General features: G+C 45.1%; 1 protein-coding gene across 1 annotated transcript; it reads right to left on the reverse strand.

The window, feature by feature from the left end:
- Nucleotides 1-1,059: 1,059 nt before the first annotated feature.
- ENDOD1 (endonuclease domain containing 1) lies at nt 1,060-17,263 on the reverse strand. The gene is made up of 4 exons (XM_015824530.1): nt 17,019-17,263; nt 15,641-15,648; nt 15,464-15,555; nt 1,060-2,367 (listed from the first exon to the last, which is right to left on the reverse strand). Exons 1-4 carry the CDS (start codon nt 17,261-17,263, stop codon nt 1,249-1,251), a joined length of 1,464 nt encoding a protein of 487 aa, XP_015680016.1. The 3' UTR covers nt 1,060-1,248.
- Nucleotides 17,264-17,851: the final 588 nt, after the last annotated feature.

A 17,851-nucleotide genomic window follows, 5' to 3' on the forward strand; every position in this document is an offset into this window, starting at 1 on the left:
GTCGTAACGGCAGACTGGGTGGGGCTAAAAAGTTCAACCAATCAATTCCAACTTTGCAAGATCTTTTCTTTCCCCACGAGAAGTTGAAATTGACTGATTGATTGAACCTTTTTTTTTTTTTTGCACATGGCTGTGGAGGCCTAAAGCGAAAAAGTTTTATAAAACCCAGCTGAAGGCCTAGGACTGGGGCGACGGCGCGCGTGCCCACAGAGAGGGCTCTGAGTGCCGCCTCTGGCACCCGGGCCATAGGTTCGCCACCACTGCTTTAGGGGCTTAGTCTGTCGTGTGAAACAAGGTAATTGTGGCTTATTCAATTAACCAGTTAAACAACCAGAAGCTTTCCACAATGTGTGAATCCCATTTATGTCCGATGTGAGATGAAGGACTAAATGAAGGACTAAGTCAATCTCTTTGCACTTCTTCGTTTTAGAAATGTATTTTCTCTTCAGCAAACTTTAGTTGATCGGTTCCTAAAATACTGCCCTAATTTACCATCCCCGTTACTTGCCTTGAAGATAATGAAGCAAGCATAATGTACAGATCATGAGTTATATTAGTAGCCATGGCTCAGTAACTGGGGTGTTAAGCAGATGGCCTTCTCCCTAATCACACTTATATTTCAAACAGCATTAAATTTGGGGTCAGTGAATTCAAACTTGTACTAACATTGTACTAAGGTAAACTTGACCTACAAAACCATTAAAATCTTCAAAAAACCATTCGCGCCCACAGGAAAATCCTTTCCATATTCTAAAACTTGACCTTCTCCATCCTAATGTCCTCCAGAGGAGTTGAATTACAACATCCAAAATTTCTATCCAGCACAGTGGAGGATTATTCTGGTTGAAAGTGAGGGCAACTGCAATCCAGCACAACTAGAGGTTGTTGGGTTATCCAGAGAGCCAAAAGATTTGGGCAACCACTGCTTGCTAAGAACAATGCAATATTCACATTTTAAATGTTTTAGTCAACAGGATCTCGGATCCAGTGTGTTCCGTGTTTTTCAAAAGGCTGGACACAAGCTAGGAAGCCAATAAGTTCAACAGCTCCACAAGTTCAACGTTTTACAATAAGTGCAATTTTAATTCGCCATTAAATTCCCATTTCAGGTTTACGTAGCTCACCCATGTTACCAGAACATCGGTTCATCACTGGAAATGTCACCACAATAAATACATATAAGAGTAGCTGAAGATAAGCAATATAGAGGACAAGTATTGCTTTGGAAGATAACCTCTGGAGTCATTCTTAAAAAACAGTCGTGGGAAGAATCTTCTTAGCTAGGAAAGACACGACATGGTTTAGGCCCTTCACCAGACTTGTGGTAGCATCAATGACCAATAAGAATAAGCCCCCAATGCCTGAACCAATATCTTTGAGCACACCCGGAATGGCACCCAGAGTGTAAAAAGGGAAAGACACAATATCCAGGATCAGATTAACGGGGACACTAAGAATCCTGTAGGTCACCATGAGAACATTGTAGATGTTCTTCGCAATACCATTCAAGATGCTGACACCCACTTGGGCCAGGCAGATAAAGATATCCAGCAGGGCGGTGGTTATCCCTTTGATGAAGGTGCACACTCCGCTGAAAATCTTCTGGACGATGAACTTTACCAAACACCACACACATTTCACAAGTTGGCAAACCAGATAGCAAACAAACTGAAGCACTTTCATGATAGGGTTAATGACAAAATGAAAAAAGTTCTTCAGAAAGCCACTTTGCTCCTTGGCGGTCTGGGTGTGCTTATTTTGAGTGGGCTTTTTCACACAGGTTGGTTTCTTCGCCTGGACTTTCTTCACCGAGTGCAACACATTCTCCATCTTTTTAGGATCCTGTCGATCGTGGCCACAGCGGTTCTTAAAGAGCTCGGCTCCTGCAGGAAGCTTCTTCTCAAGAGCTTCTACCGTTAGGTCTTCCAGACGACTCTCAACATCGGCTTCTTTAATAAATCCCACCGACCAGGACTCGGCACCATTGTCACAGCAAGCTGCCAGCCAGACAAATTTGGGGACCGCGATTTTGTCCTTTACTTTGAGAGATGAAGGCATTGCTCCGGAGAGGAGATGGAGATCTTTCCCATTTTGACAGTGAGGAGCCAAACCGTGGCTGATAAGCTGCTCTACTTCCCAGTGCCAAAGCTCCTGGAAAGGAGGGGAGAGCGGCACTGCGTTGGTCAGCGTGTGGGTGGCAACGTGGTGGTCGTCCTTATGAAGAGAGCTGGGGTTTAGGCGCCCCCTCTCATAGCCAGAGTCTACATAATCTGCCATGAGGGCCTGGTTTTTACCCAGATGTTCCACCGACTCTGCAATCTCAGCTTCCGGCATCATTTCTGCCTGATTATTTCCAGGGTCATCAATCTGAAAAAGGAATAAGAGCAATTGCTGAATTCATATTTGTCATATTTGCAATCTGAGCCATTTCCCATAAGGTACTAATGCATCCACTAAGCTAAGGCCAATAAATGATTGGAAAGAATATTTTGGAAATCTGCAATGATGATGCTACCAAAGTGGGTAATGAAACATCTGAGAGCCAGTTTGGTTCAATGATTAAGGCGCCAAGCTAGAAACCAGGAGACTGTGAGTTCTAGTCCTGGTTTAGGCATGAACGTTGGCTGGGTGATTTTGACCCAATCACCAGGAGACTGTGAGTTCTAGTCCTGGTTTAGGCATGAACGTTGGCTGGGTGATTTTGACCCAATCACCAGGAGACTGTGAGTTCTAGTCCTGGTTTAGGCATGAACGTTGGCTGGGTGATTTTGACCCAATCACCAGGAGACTGTGAGTTCTAGTCCTGGTTTAGGCATGAAAGTTGGCTGGGTGATTTTGACCCAATCATCAGGAGACTGTGAGTTCTAGTCCTGACTTAGGCATCAAAGCCAGGTGGTGACTTTGGGCCAGTCACTCTCTCTCTCAGCCCAATTCACCTCACAGGTTGTTGTTGTAGGGAAAATTGGAGGAGGAAGTTTTAGGCATATTTGCTGCCTTGAGTTATTTATAAAATTAATAAAGGCAGGATATAAAAAGAAATAAACCTGCAAGCAAACAGCAGAGCTTAAAGAGCATCACCAACACCATAACTTTGGAAATCATAAATCATTTCCAATATTTTGGTGATGGTTGTTTTAAGACAATCCTGGTATTTGTCCTTTTAAATTTGGCAAATTGCTTTTTTTTATAACAAAGCCTGTGTCCAGAGTTAGAGCTTGAAATTATGCATAATTTTAAATGCTCAAAAAATGCAAATTACAAACATACACTGCAACTGTTGAAATCTAGAACTAACAGCCAGCAATGGGGGACAACTGAAATTTCTGATTTTGTATTTGTTTTGGTACTATTTATTGGTCGTGGAGCAATACATTCATGGGCATCTTGGGAAAAAGAATGCTGGAAAGAGTTTGAGGCAACCCAAGAGAGGTTAGTATATACTTATGATGTTATTTTTAAAGGTCAGGCTAGTAATCTCATGACATAGTTTATATATGATTAATATAACCATGATTTATGGAATTAATCCAGAAGGAGGCTAGCTTTGTACATGCAGAAACCTTACATTGATTGATTCTTCAGTCATGAAGATATATAAACCACCTGGGTCAGCCTTACACATAGACCTGTCTTCCTGTTTCAGATTTTTGCAGCCTTTTGTTATGAACCGGTTCTTCTGACTCCTATTCCATAGTCAGAAGAGTTTACATTCTGGGTTTTATGCCAATTTCTGATTCACAGAGTCTAACATTCCTTCTCCAAAGCAAGAATGAGTTCTATGCCTTTGGTAACATCCCGACATTCCTCAACTTTTGTGAATCAGAAGCACATAATCAGAAAAGTTTATATTCTGTAACACTCCAGGATACCTCAAGTAAAAAGCCTAGAAGTCTTTACCACCCCAGGCAGGATAACATTAAACAAAAATGGAAATTCCCACGTCATTCTTGGGAAATTAATAATGACTACATAATTCAGGAATGTGTTGGCCATGGATAGCTCAGTTGTATTCCATTAAATCAGGGGTCTTAAACTTCATCTCCATCCACTCACGACGAACAACACTACACTGATACGACAGATAAAGAGCTAAGCCCAAAATGAGGGTTGCACTTTGGGGGTTAAGTGTCACACATGAGTGTATCATTTCAACTGGCTATGCCTAACTATTGTCAGTAGCAGTGAACTATGGTGCAATGTTGCTCAGTGCAATTGTTTCACACATTCATCTGTGCATGTATTTTTAATGTGAGTTATGAACTACTGCCTGGAGTTTGTCTATGTCCGTGGTGGCGAACCCGTGGCACGCAGAGCCTTCTCTGTGGGCACGCGCACCGTCACCCCAGTCCTAGGTCTTCAACTGGGTTTTGTAAAACCTCCGCCGCCGTCTGCAAAAAAAAAAGGTTCAATCAATCAATTTCAAGTTCTCGCAGGAAAAAAAAAAGATCTTGCAAAGTTGGAATTGATTGATTGAACTTTTTAGTCCCACCCAGTCTGCCATTACCACTGCAGCCGCGCCACCCAATGGACCATGCCCACCCAAATGGCCACACCCACCCAATTGGCCACGCCCACTCGGCACCCGACGATACATAAGTGTGTTTTAGGTTGCAGATTGGGCACTCGGTCTCTAAAAGGTTCGCCATCACTGCCCTATTCAGTTTCGACTTACAAGCTATTTGTTCAAAGTTACAACAGCACTGAAAAAAGTGACTTACAGCTGATCCTTGCACTTATGACCATCACAGCATGCCTGTGGTCACAGGATCAAAATCAGGCACTTGGTAACCAGGATATATTTATGAAGGTTGCAACATCCAGGTGTTACATGATCGCCATTTACAACATTCCCTGCCAAGCAAAATCAGTGGGGAAGCTGGATTCGCCGAATGGCCATGTGATTCACTTAACAACTACAGTGATTCATTTAACAGCCATGGCAAAAACATTGTTAAATAACAACTGTTTTGCTTGGCAACACGAATTCCTGTCTCAATTGTGGCCATTAAGAAAAGAGGACTACCTGTATTTGAATAGCTTTTGATTTTGCAAAATGCCCAATCTAGACAAGTGAGTTAGGCCTCTGCCGTTATATGAGTCACAGGCATTTTTCTGTTTCTCCCAGGCCAAATGAAAAAGAAGCAGCGCAGAAGAGCACAAAAGAGCTTGACCACTGAAAATATGCTACAGAAATAGTAACAAATCTTTCTCCTGAGGCATGCTGCCGAAATATATCTTACTACCCAACATTATCTTTACAAGATCTCTTCCAGACATCCTTTCCCTCCTAACTACTGGGTGGCATGTCCTACAACCAGACAGTACAGTCAATTGTTAGAAATAGACTATTTTAAATATATATACTGTAAGCTATTTGAGGGAAATAGAGAGGGAATATTTGTTGTACTGATTGAGTTATTTACATATGTTTTGTTTTTGGATTTTTGATTACCCCAGCACCACGGTGTGTCTTGAGCACTTTGCATTAAGAATTTAAAAACCAATAAAATTTGTTTTTTTTAAAAAAAAAACTCGATACAACCAGACAATACAATCAATTAAAAACTCTATTCATACGTTTTAAGCTTGAATAGAATGAATCTAATTCTTACTAGGATTCTTAGTATCATGCAATTTAGCTTGCTGGCTAATGTGAGGTTGGATTCAGTGTACTGCACAAATCCAAGAAATGAGTTAATTTAGTAAACTGTTGTATGAAGGAGGTCTACTGTGATCCCTGTGCATTCTCCTATACAAGCTAGACCAGCAATAATGTAAAGTGCAGTCTGGGGATGATGGATGCTTTAGTCCAGGGGTAGTCAGCCTTGGCTCTTTTATGACTCGTGGACTTCAACTCCCAGAATTCCTGAGCCAGCATGGCTCAGCTTGGAAACCTCTCCCTTTCCCCTCAGCATGGCTGGCTGAGGAATTCTGGGAGTTTTATGAGTCCACGAGTCATAAAAGAGCCAAGGTTGCCTACCCCTGGTCTAGACACTCATTTCATGGGGCTAATTGAGGCCATACAACAGGCATAGGCAACCTAGATCCTAAGCTGGCTCAGGAATTCTGGGAATTGAAGTCCACGAGTCATAAAAGAGCCAAGGTTGATTACCCCTGCTTTAGTCCAATTATCTCGAATGGGGAAAGGAGGCTACTGTAGACATTGCCTGAGCTGTGTATAGCTGTCTCACTGAGGTCACAGGGGAACTCGGAGGAAATATTAATTTGTTGCTTAATGTTTTGCCACCTCAGAACGATGTTGCTCTCCTGGGCCTCAGTTTGAAACCCAAACACCCCACCTATTGTCATGTCCCATCAGGGAAAAGCATACACGTGATCGCTTCGGCAGCACATATACCAAAATTGGAAAGATACCGGAAAAGCATGCGCAGCTAAGGCAGTGAACATAGCCTGGCATCAGCTGGTTCTCCAAACAGGCTTCTGAGACTAATTGGCTCCCTGGACACACAATGCTCGCCTTTAAAGTGCCCTGTTGTAAGCCAACTGAGTCGTCACAATAGGATATGTTTGTTGGAGGACTCCCCCGGTTGACTTTTCCCTTCCCTATTCATCTTGCAGTCAAATATCCTTCTGTTTTGAGAAAAAGCTTGTTTGCAGACCACCCTGGCCAGGGCAGAGGTTGGTACAATCCTGGCCTCCTTCAGAGGAAACATGGGAACAAACAGCTTATCAGGTCCTTAGAGGGATCATAAATAGCCTGAGAAAGTTTCAGGGAATAAAATAAGCATACATGCCCTCTGCTTTCTTCTCAATATAATGGATAAGAGGCAGGACAGTACTGGGGAGGACATCATAGTCCATCACGATGTAAAAACTACCAGATTCCACCAGTTTTGTTAACCTTAAAAATGATGGGGATTACGTCAGAAGCTTCTGCAGCCACGTTAAGTGTTCTGGGATAGGGACAAACAAAACAAAACCAGATTTTATTTTAACTTTACAGCAAAGAGACATCTCGGGGGGGGGATTTTAATTTAATTACAGTACCCGCATGGGATTATCCCAAGAAAATGGCACTCATGGAAAGCTGGTCTTACATTCATGGCAATCACAACTCGGATCCTGTCAAAAGCACCCTCTCTGGATTTGTATCGATGGGGAACACCTCACTTCCCAATTGTTAGGCAGCATTATCCTTTCTCTCCTTTGTTACAATCCAGAGGTCCCCAACCTTTTCAGCACCAGGGACCGGTTCCGTGGAGAGAGGGTTTTCCGCAGACCGGAGGCTGCACGGTTTTGTGTGCTGCCTTCATCTAGCGAATGGGGCTTTGCTTGTTTGTGCAGACCGGGTGCTGGCACGCCACGGCCCGGTATTGGTCCACAGCCCGGGGGTTGGGGACCCCCGTTACAATCCATTCCATGCAATGCTTTCCTTTAAAAAGGTAAACATTTCCTGTCTGTCCAGTCATGTCTGACTCTAGGACAGGGGTAGGCAACCTTGGCTCTTTTATGACTCGTGGACTTCAACTCCCAGAATTCCTGAGCCAGCCATGGTGAGGGGAAAGGGAGAGGTTTCCAAGCTGAGCCGTGCTGGCTCAGGAGTTCTGGGAGTTGAAGTTCACGAGTCATAAAGCAGCCTAGGCCTAGGCCAGGGGTAGGCAACCTTGGCTCTTTTATGACTCGTGGACTTCAACTCCCAGAATTCCTGAGCCAGCACGGCGCAGCTTGGAAACCTCTCCCTTTCCCCTCAGCATGGCTGGCTCAGGAATTCTGGGANGCCCTCAAGACATGGCTTTTCCAGCAAGCGGGCCTGACCTAGGGAGGATTTTATTTAGGGATGATTTTAAGAATAATTTTAATAGGAAAACAGCTACTAATATTTGGTTTTAATTTGGTTTTATAGGGGTTTTTATTTTTTGTATTTGTACTTGTACTTGTACTTGTTTTAATATGCTGTGCACCGCCCTGAGTCCTGCGGGAGAAGGGCGGTATATAAATTAAATTATTATTATTATTATTATTATTAAATGCTCAAAAAATGCAAATTACAAACATACACTGCAACTGTTGAAATCTAGAACTAACAGCCAGCAATGGGGGACAACTGAAATTTCTGATTTTGTATTTGTTTTGGTACTATTTATTGGTCGTGGAGCAATACATTCATGGGCATCTTGGGAAAAAGAATGCTGGAAAGATTTTGAGGCAACCCAAGAGAGGTTAGTATATATTTACGATGTTATTTTTAAAGGTCAGGCTAGTAATCTCATGACATAGTTTATATATGATTAATATAACCATGATTTATGGAATTAATCCAGAAGGAGGCTGGCTTTGTACATGCAGAAACCTTACATTGATTGATTCTTCAGTTATGAAGATATATAAACCACCTGGGTCAGCCTTACACATAGACCTGTCTTCCTCTTCCAGATTTTTGCAGCCTTTTGTTATGAACCGGTTCTTCTGACTCCTATTCCATAGTCAGAAGAGTTTACATTCTGGGTTTTATGCCAATTTCTGATTCACAGAGTCTAACATTCCTTCTCCAAAGCAAGAATGAATTCTATGCCTTTGGTAACATCCCGACATTCCTCAACTTTTGTGAATCCGAAGCACATAATCAGAAAAGTTTATATTCTGTAACACTCCAGGATACCTCAAGTAAAAAGCCTAGAAGTCTTTACCACCCCAGGCAGGATAACATTAAACAAAAATGGAAATTCCCACGTCATTCTTGGGAAATTAATAATGACTACATAATTCAGGAATGTGTTGGCCATGGATAGCTCAGTCGTATTCCATTAAATCAGGGGTCTCAAACTTCATCTCCATCCACTCACGACGAACAACACTACGCTGATACAACAGATAAAGAGCTAAGCCTAAAATGAGGGTTGCACTTTGGGGGTTAAGTGTCACACATGAGTGTATCATTTCAACTGGCTATGCCTAACTATTGTCAGTAGCAGTGAACTATGGTGCAATGTTGCTCAGTGCAATTGTTTCACACATTCATCTGTGCATGTATTTTTAATGTGAGTTATGAACTACTGCCTGGAGTTTGTCTATGTCCGTGGTGGCGAACCCATGGCACGCGTGCCACAGGTGGCACGCAGAGCCCTCTCTGTCGGCATGCGCACCGTCACCCCAGTCCTAGGTCTTCAGCTGGGTTTTATAAAACCTCCACCCGCCGTCTGCAAAAAAAAAAAGGTTCAATCAATCAGTCAATCAATTTCAACTTCTCGCAGGAAAAAAAAAAGATCTCGTAAAGTTGGAATTGATTGATTGAACTTTTTAGTCCCACCCAGTCTGCCGTTACCACTGCAGCCGCGCCACCCAATGGACCATGCCCACCCAAATGGCCACACCCACCCAATTGGCCACGCCCACCTGGCACCCGACGATACATAAGTGTGTTTTAGGTTGCAGATTGGGCACTCGGTCACTAAAAGGTTCGCCATCACTGCCCTATTCAGTTTCGACTTACAAGCTATTTGTTCAAAGTTACAACAGCACTGAAAAAAGTGACTTACAGCTGATCCTTGCACTTATGACCATCACAGCATGCCTGTGGTCGCAGGATCAAAATCAGGCACTTGGTAACCAGGATATATTTATGAAGGTTGCAACATCCAGGTGTTACATGATCGCCATTTACAACATTCCCTGCCAAGCAAAATCAGTGGGGAAGCTGGATTCGCCGAATGGCCATGTGATTCACTTAACAACTACAGTGATTCATTTAACAGCCATGGCAAAAACATTGTTAAATAACAACTGTTTTGCTTGGCAACCGGAATTCCTGTCTCAATTGTGGCCATTAAGAAAAGAGGACTACCTGTATTTGAATAGCTTTTGATTTTGCAAAATGCCCAATCTAGACAAGTGAGTTAGGCCTCTGCCGTTATATGAGTCACAGGCATTTTTCTGTTTCTCCCAGGCCAAATGAAAAAGAAGCAGCGCAGAAGAGCACAAAAGAGCTTGACCACTGAAAATATGCTACAGAAATAGTAACAAATCTTTCTCCTGAGGCATGCTGCCGAAATATATCTTACTACCCAACATTATCTTTACAAGATCTCTTCCAGACATCCTTTCCCTCCTAACTACTGGGTGGCATGTCCTACAACCAGACAGTACAGTCGATTGTTAGAAATAGACTATTTTAAATATATATACTGTAAGCTATTTGAGGGAAATAGAGAGGGAATATTTGTTGTACTGATTGAGTTATTTACATATGTTTTGTTTTTGGATTTTTGATTACCCCAGCACCACGGTGTGTCTCGAGCACTTTGCATTAAGAATTAAAAAACCAATAAAATTTGTTTTTTTTTTAAAAAAAAAACTCGATACAACCAGACAATACAATCAATTAAAAACTCTATTCATACGTTTTAAGCTTGAATAGAATGAATCTAATTCTTACTAGGATTCTTAGTATCATGCAATTTAGCTTGCTGGCTAATGTGAGGTTGGATTCAGTGTACTGCACAAATCCAAGAAATGAGTTAATTTAGTAAACTGTTGTATGAAGGAGGTCTACTGTGATCCCTGTGCATTCTCCTATACAAGCTAGATCAGCAATAATGTAAAGTGCAGTCTGGGGATGATGGATGCTTTAGTCCAGGGGTAAGCTGGCTCAGGAATTCTGGGAATTGAAGTCCACGAGTCATAAAAGAGCCAAGGCTGACTACCCCTGCTTTAGTCCAATTATCTCGAATGGGGAAAGGAGGCTACTGTAGACATTGCCTGAGCTGTGTATAGCTGTCTCACTGAGGTCACAGGGGAACTCGGAGGAAATATTAATTTGTTGCTTAATGTTTTGCCACCTCAGAACGATGATGCTCTCCTGGGCCTCAGTCTGAAACCCAAACACCCCACCTATTGTCATGTCCCATCAGGGAAAAGCATACACGTGATCGCTTCGGCAGCACATATACCAAAATTGGAAAGATACCGGAAAAGCATGCGCAGCTAAGGCAGTGAACATAGCCTGGCATCAGCTGGTTCTCCAAACAGGCTTCTGAGACTAATTGGCTCCCTGGACACACAATGCTCGCCTTTAAAGTGCCCTGTTGTAAGCCAACTGAGTCATCACAATGGGATATGTTTGTTGGAGGGACTCCCCCGGTTGACTTTTCCCTTCCCTATTCATCTTGCAGTCAAATATCCTTCTGTTTTGAGAAAAAGCTTGTTTGCAGACCACCCTGGCCAGGGCAGAGGTTGGTACAATCCTGGCCTCCTTCAGAGGAAACATGGGAACAAACAGCTTATCAGGTCCTTAGAGGGATCATAAATAGCCTGAGAAAGTTTCAGGGAGATAAATAAGCATACATGCCCTCTGCTTTCTTCTCAATATAATGGATAAGAGGCAGGACAGTACTGGGGAGGACATCATGGTCCATCACGATGTAAAAACTACCAGATTCCACCAGTTTTGTTAACCTTAAAAATGATGGGGATTACGTCAGAAGCTTCTGCAGCCACGTTAAGTGTTCTGGGATAGGGACAAACAAAACAAAACGAGATTTTATTTTAACTTTACAGCAAAGAGACATCTCGGGGGGATTTTAATTTAATTACAGTACCGGCATGGAATTATCCCAAGAAAATGGCACCCATGGAAAGCTGGTCTTACATTCATGGCAATCACAACTCAGATCCTGTCAAAAGCACCCTCTCTGGATTTGTATCGATGGGGAACACCTCCCTTCCCAATTGTTAGGCAGCATTATCCTTTCTCTCCTTTGTTACAATCCAGAGGTCCCCAACCTTTTCGGCACCAGGGACCGGTTTCGTGGAGAGAGGTTTTTCCGCGGACCGGAGGCTGCACAGTTTTGTGTGCTGCCTTCATCCAGCGAATGGGGCTTTGCTTGTTTGTGCAGACTGGTTGCTGGCACGCCATGGGCCGGTATTGGTCCACAGCCCGGGGGTAGGGGACCCCGGTTACAATCCATTCCATGCAATGCTTTCCTTTAAAAAGGTAAACATTTCCTGTCTGTCCAGTCATGTCTGACTCTAGGACAGGGGTAGTCAACCTTGGCTCTTTTATGACTCGTGGACTTCAACTCCCAGAATTCCTGAGCCAGCACAGCTTTCCTTTAAATACTTTCTGACACTAACAAAATAAACAGGTAGCACACAGAAATGCCCCCAGGTTTGACCTCACCTTGCACAAAATCCCTTCCGGTGATCTCTTGATCTTATCCTAGTTACTCCACCACTCTGCCCAATGATCTCCCACACAATTTCTTTAGGCCAGGCTGGTCATAAACAAAATTCTTATCCCCTTGGCTGATGGAGCATGTCTACAGTCATAGCGCTATCACTATCACCACCTGCCTCCTCTCCCTAGATCAGACATGTCAAACACAAGGCCTGGGGGCCGGATGCAGCCCGCGAAGTGGTTTCATGTGGCCCGCGAAGCCATCTTGGAAACAGTGAGGGAACGGCCCCTTCTGCCTTGGCCCTGGCCCAGGCCAGCCGGGAGCCAATGTACAATTTTGTGGCGGCCATCTATGCTGAAACGCATTCAGTCTTAGCTCCACAAGGCCATCTAGAAACAGCGAGGAACCAGCCCCTGCCGCATCGGCCCCATCCCCTGGGTGCATGCTGGGGAAGTGTCACCCTTTGTGAGGAATGAAGAAATGGACCATGCCTTGGCACTTTCCCTGGTCCCATCCCCTTCTGCCAGAGACCCTCAGATCTGTCCCACTCCTGCCCAGGCCCCAACAGGCACCCTTGAAGTGAACGATGTAGAGCTGGCCATGCCCACCCAGTAGGCCACACCCACTCCATCCACACCCACCCAGTAGGCTGCACCCACCCTGACTACACCCCCCGCCCCCCCGAGGGCAACCGCAATGCTGATGCGGCCCTCAATGAAATTGAGTTTGACACCCCTGCCCTATATAGTGGGGGCCTAGATACAGACCCAACAATCCCACATTCATGTTGCCATTAGGGATATAGACGGAAGGCAGAAAGTAATCCCTACCTGCCTAAAATAATTGCTCCCCATTGCAATCCAGAAAAGTGTTTATAATTAAGTGTTTAAAGGAGTTGCTAATTGCACTGTTAAATTAACATCTAGCCACCCCTCAGTGATGAAGTTGAAGTGGAAAAGAGGCCAGCTTGCTACTAAAAGATGCACTTCGTGTGTAAAACTTCCAAGCGGTGGCTTCCCTGGGTAAAATAAAGCCTCAAACGGCAACAAAATGGGACAATCCTGGAATTGTTCTGGGAGACCTTAGATGCCCAAACAGTCCTAAACAAGTTGAATTCCAAGGTCAGGTTCAACACAAGCGGCGCCTCATATTCCTCTGAAAAAGTTTTCATCAAAAGGAAGGGTCAGCCTCTCTCAGTCAAATCTGACAGTTTTTAGCCTGTGGTATAGCCAATATCTTGGCAAAGTTAACCAGCACTACGTGGGAGGGAAAAACAGAAATGTTAAGTTCTGTGCCAAAACCACTGGCTGACCTTCTCCTTTCTGCTGCAGTTGGGAAACATGGAAAGAGATGACCAGCAGCAAGGTGGACAGACTGAGTTACAGTGGTGATGGGTGCACCATTGAAAGACCAGGTTAGGGACAGATCACCATGGCGAAAGCCTATCTAGGTGGTCACTAAGAGTCTACACCAGTGATGGCGAACCTTTTAGAGACCGAGTGCCCAAACTTCAACCCAAAACCCACATGCATCATCGGGTGCCGGGTGGGTGTGGCCCATTGGGTGGGCGTGGCTGCGGTGGTAACAGCAGACTGGGTGGGACTAAAAAGTTCAATCAATCAATTCCAACTTTGCAAGATCTTTTTTCCCGCGAGAAGTTGAAATTGACTGATTGATTGAACCTTTTTTTTTGTACACGGCAGCGGAGGCCTAAAGCGAAAAGGTTTTATAAAACCCAGCTGAAGGCCTAGGACTGGGGCGACGGCGCGCGTGCCCACAGAGAGGGCTCTGAGTGCCGCCTCTGGCACCCGTGCCATAGGTTCGCCACCACTGGACTACACCAACTTGATGGCACATAACCAACCGATCCTTAGCCAGAGATTTTCTGGGCATTGGATTAAAACTACCATCATCCTTTGCTGGCAAGGGCAAACCCTGAAGGGAATCATGTTTGGAGAAATCTGAACCTCAGATTCCTTCTTCTTCAATCCGTTTGCCTTCCCCAAACTGACAGCGCACACCCATTTTATGCCTTGCTTTTCCTCAAGGGGGATCTAGCCTGTTCCATTTGTGGAATGCAAAAGAGCCACTCCTTCACCTGCATACCTGCTTTAAAAGAGATAATTAGCAAATTGCAGAAAAGGATTAGCGTTGAATTTCCTAATGTTCCCTTCACATTTCCTTTCCTTAAGTCAAGTACCTGCGTGCAGAAACATTTAGTCCTATCAGATACTGTCAGCCTTATCAGGTAGATCAGATAGAAAACATATTAGCTAATTCTACTTTACTGTAAAACAACAATAAAAGTTTGCAAGTCTGAAGGTACAATTCTCCTGCAGTCTCCTTTACAATCCAAGAAACTAGGCAGGGCCTTTTTTGAATCTCTTGCCCTTTCCATTTCACAGCTGTGGGCTATGCCGTCTCTTATCTGACCATTCCCTAGTCAGCGTCTCTTTGTTCCGTCTCCCAAGGCCTTTCCCACATACCACTATGGATACTTCTGTAGTGACTCTATTGATACAGCTTCTTCTCTACCAGCCTCTAAATTCACCTTTGCTTTACCGCACTTGGATTATGGCCAGATACTGGATACGAGCTTTCTTTTCAAGGAAAAACTTTGTAACTCCTTATATTTATGCTTAGGGACATAAAACTACAGATTCTACATTGAGAAATGGGTATAGGGAACAGACATGATAAGTGAATGCTCTTGAAGCTAAATCTGTATTTCAAAAAAGACTTCAGCTTGCATCAAATGATTAAAATAATCTCACCAATTAAAGGTAAAAGCTATTGATTTTTTTTTTCCTTAGGGCCTTCAAATCAGTGTTCTCCTGCCAACTGCCCGGACAAGTCTCTTCAATTTTCTTGGCAAGATTTCACAACTGCTTGTCTTCATCCTAGATTTGAGAGACAGACTTGTCCAAGGTCAGCCACTGGCTTTCTGCCTAGTGTAGGACTAGAATCCACCGTCTCTCAGTCTCTATTCTAATGAGTTAGGATTTCTTTTTCATTAAGGCAGAAATAATGACCCTTTTATCGTCCCTTCAGAATTCTAGAATGGATGTTATCTTTTTATTTGAAATCCCCAATAAATTGTTTTAAAAAGTGAACAAAACTTAAAATAATAAGTTCCTCCCACGGTTTTTAACCTAATGGCTCTTTCCCTTTCCTCCCCCCACCCTCTTTCTCTATTTTTGTCCTTATAATAGTACTTACTGCAGTAAATATTATATGAGCTTTCCTTAATTAAATTTGCTAAGCAATCAGTCTCTGTGCAGTAAGCAAACTTATGGGATAGATGTGACTTCCTAAAATATTAGCTCTGCATTTAATAGGATTCCACACAGCCATTCAGCCGTTTGATAGTGGTAAAATGCCAAAGGCACGTCAAACTCGGGCTGATGTATCCCGTTAAAAGCTATAAATGACAAGATACACATTTTTAAAGATTATCTCATCCAAATAACATTAAAACAAATAAAATTTGCTGGGCTTTTCCTCACCCATAAGTCTGTAAAGATAGATGGCAAGCTCTATTATCAAGCCTGCAGATTCCTACACATGACTAGTATTTGGCAGTGAACAAAAATGGCATCTAAATCCCAAATGACACTCTTAAGCACTTTTAAAAGTATACAGTATACAATTAGGACACCTAAATTGAAGGTAACAATGTGTCTACAGATCATAGTAAATAATAATAATAATAATAATAATAATAATAATAATAATAATAATAATAATAATAATAATAATAATAATAATAATAATAATAATAATAATAATAATAATAATATAATGCAATAATAATCTTTGTAAAAAAGCACCAAGCTGCTTTTAAAACCACAGATTGGCCAGGCCGCTGGTTTAGGAAGGAAAAGTCTCCTCTGGAGATTGTTGCAAATATACAGAATGAATGAAAAGCACATGTGTGTTCATATAGAATCGCATGACATGAAAGCGTCGCAAATGTTTCTTCCCTTAGCGCGGTTCACAGCCTCATGTTTTTGGTCAACAGAGGACCCCCCCCTTGCCTACCCATCCCCTTATAATAGATTAGACTGCATCAGCTTAACCCTCCTCCAGGTGTGATGGGGTGTTGTTTTTTTTCCAACTCCAACAAGGCCCAGCCAGCAATGCCAACTTATGGGAACGGAAGTCCGATTTATAAGGGACCCACACCTTGGAGAAGGCCCATCCAGGCAACCAAAAAGCAGCAGCAACTGGGTGGTTTGGTGGATGGGTTCCCTGGGGGAATGGGGGTGGGTGGGCTTGCTTTGGTTGAAGAATGCAGGGGAGGAGGGGGGGAACCTTCCCCAGGAGCCTGACTGACTTGCAGCTCTCTTCCTAAGCTGCAGTCCAGGGTAAAACATGACTTTGCATGCAAAGGGGCTTAAGAGCTGGATTCCGAAGCGATCTCTTCCAGACCAAATGCAACCCTCTTTTCCTTCTTTGCATCCCCCACAACCCCAATAAACTCTCCCATCTTGTCCAGAACCGCGCATTTCCTGCAAGGGCTCTTTGCAGAAAGGCAGGCAAGATCTGGACTTCGTGGGAGTGGAGGGGGGGGGGAAGCAGGGGTTGCATTGCCTGCCTCCTGGACCCAGTGCAAGAGGACCCATCTCGGGTGCAAGAGGACCCATCTCCTCTTGCACCCGAGTGGGACATCCCACGACAGCTGCCTGCTTTCTCCACGGAAACGCTCTTCTTTCGCCCTCCGCGCCACCCCCCCCACCCTCACCCCCACGTCCCGTTCCCGCCGCCGAGAGCCTCCTCACCTGCGGCTCCACCAGCCACCTCTCCTCCTTCTCCTTCTCCTTCCCCTTCCCCTCCTCCGCCTCCTCTTCCTCCTGCCCGGCGGGGGCTGCCCCCTCGGTGTACCGGAACGCGGCGAAGAGCGGGATCTTCTCCCGCGTGCTGTAGAGGGTGGCGAAGCGCGGCTCCCCGCGGTACTTCTGGCAGATCTTGGCCACCTGCTCGGCCGGGAAGCCCGCGGGGGGAGCCCGCTGGTAGAAGAAGACGTCGCATTCGGCGAAGCCCGCCTGGTCGTCGCCCACCACTCGGCCTTGGGTCGAGGCGGCCCAGGCCAGCAGGGCCAGCAGACACGCGGGGAAGGCGGCTCTCATCTCGGCGCCGGTCCCGGGCTTGGCGAAGACGCGGGGAATCCTTCCCCGGAAAGGAGGGAAACGGCCGGGAGAGAGAGAGAGGGAGGGAGGGAGACAGACAGACAGACGCTCCCGCGGAGAGAGTCCCGCGATCCTGGCCGGCGGCTGCGGAGCTTGTGAGCCGTGGAGCCTCTGGGCCGGCCGTGATATAGGAAAGGGGCGCCCGCTGCCAGCCGCCGCGCCTCCTCCAGTCCGAGCGCGCGCGCGCGGCCTCGCCTGCACGTGAGGAACGGGGCTGACTCACGGGCGGGACGGCGCTCTGCACGCGCTCCGCGGCCTCGCGCTCCCCTGGCGAACACCCCCCCCCTCTCTCTTTTTTTTTCTCCCTTCCCCTCTTTCTCTCTCTTTCTCTCTCCCTCTCTCTCTCTCCCTCCCTCCCTCTCCCGCCCGCGCTTTTCTTCCTGTCTGCTCTGCGTCACGGGGCAGCCGGCGGCTCAGCCGGACTTTTTGGCTCCTGGCCATCGCTGGTCGTCAGAACGGGAGGAGGAGGAAGGAGAGAGAGAGAGAAGGCGGGGAATGCTGCAATGCGGTCGGGATCCCCCGACGGGA

The sequence above is a fragment of the Protobothrops mucrosquamatus genome, unplaced genomic scaffold (genome assembly GCF_001527695.2).
Source record: "Protobothrops mucrosquamatus isolate PMUCROS unplaced genomic scaffold, P.Mucros_1.0 scaffold2272, whole genome shotgun sequence".
Classification (NCBI taxonomy): domain Eukaryota; kingdom Metazoa; phylum Chordata; class Lepidosauria; order Squamata; family Viperidae; genus Protobothrops; species Protobothrops mucrosquamatus.

Excerpts from the sequence above, each read along its gene's own strand:
- ENDOD1 (XM_015824530.1), bottom strand. The coding sequence starts at position 17,263 with ATGAGAGCCGCCTTCCCCGCGTGTCTGCTGGCCCTGCTGGCCTGGGCC. Across the intron at positions 2,368-15,463 it reads TGTGTGGAATCCTATTAAAT|ATTGATGACCCTGGAAATAA; the intron begins GCAGAGCTAATA and ends TTCCTTTTTCAG.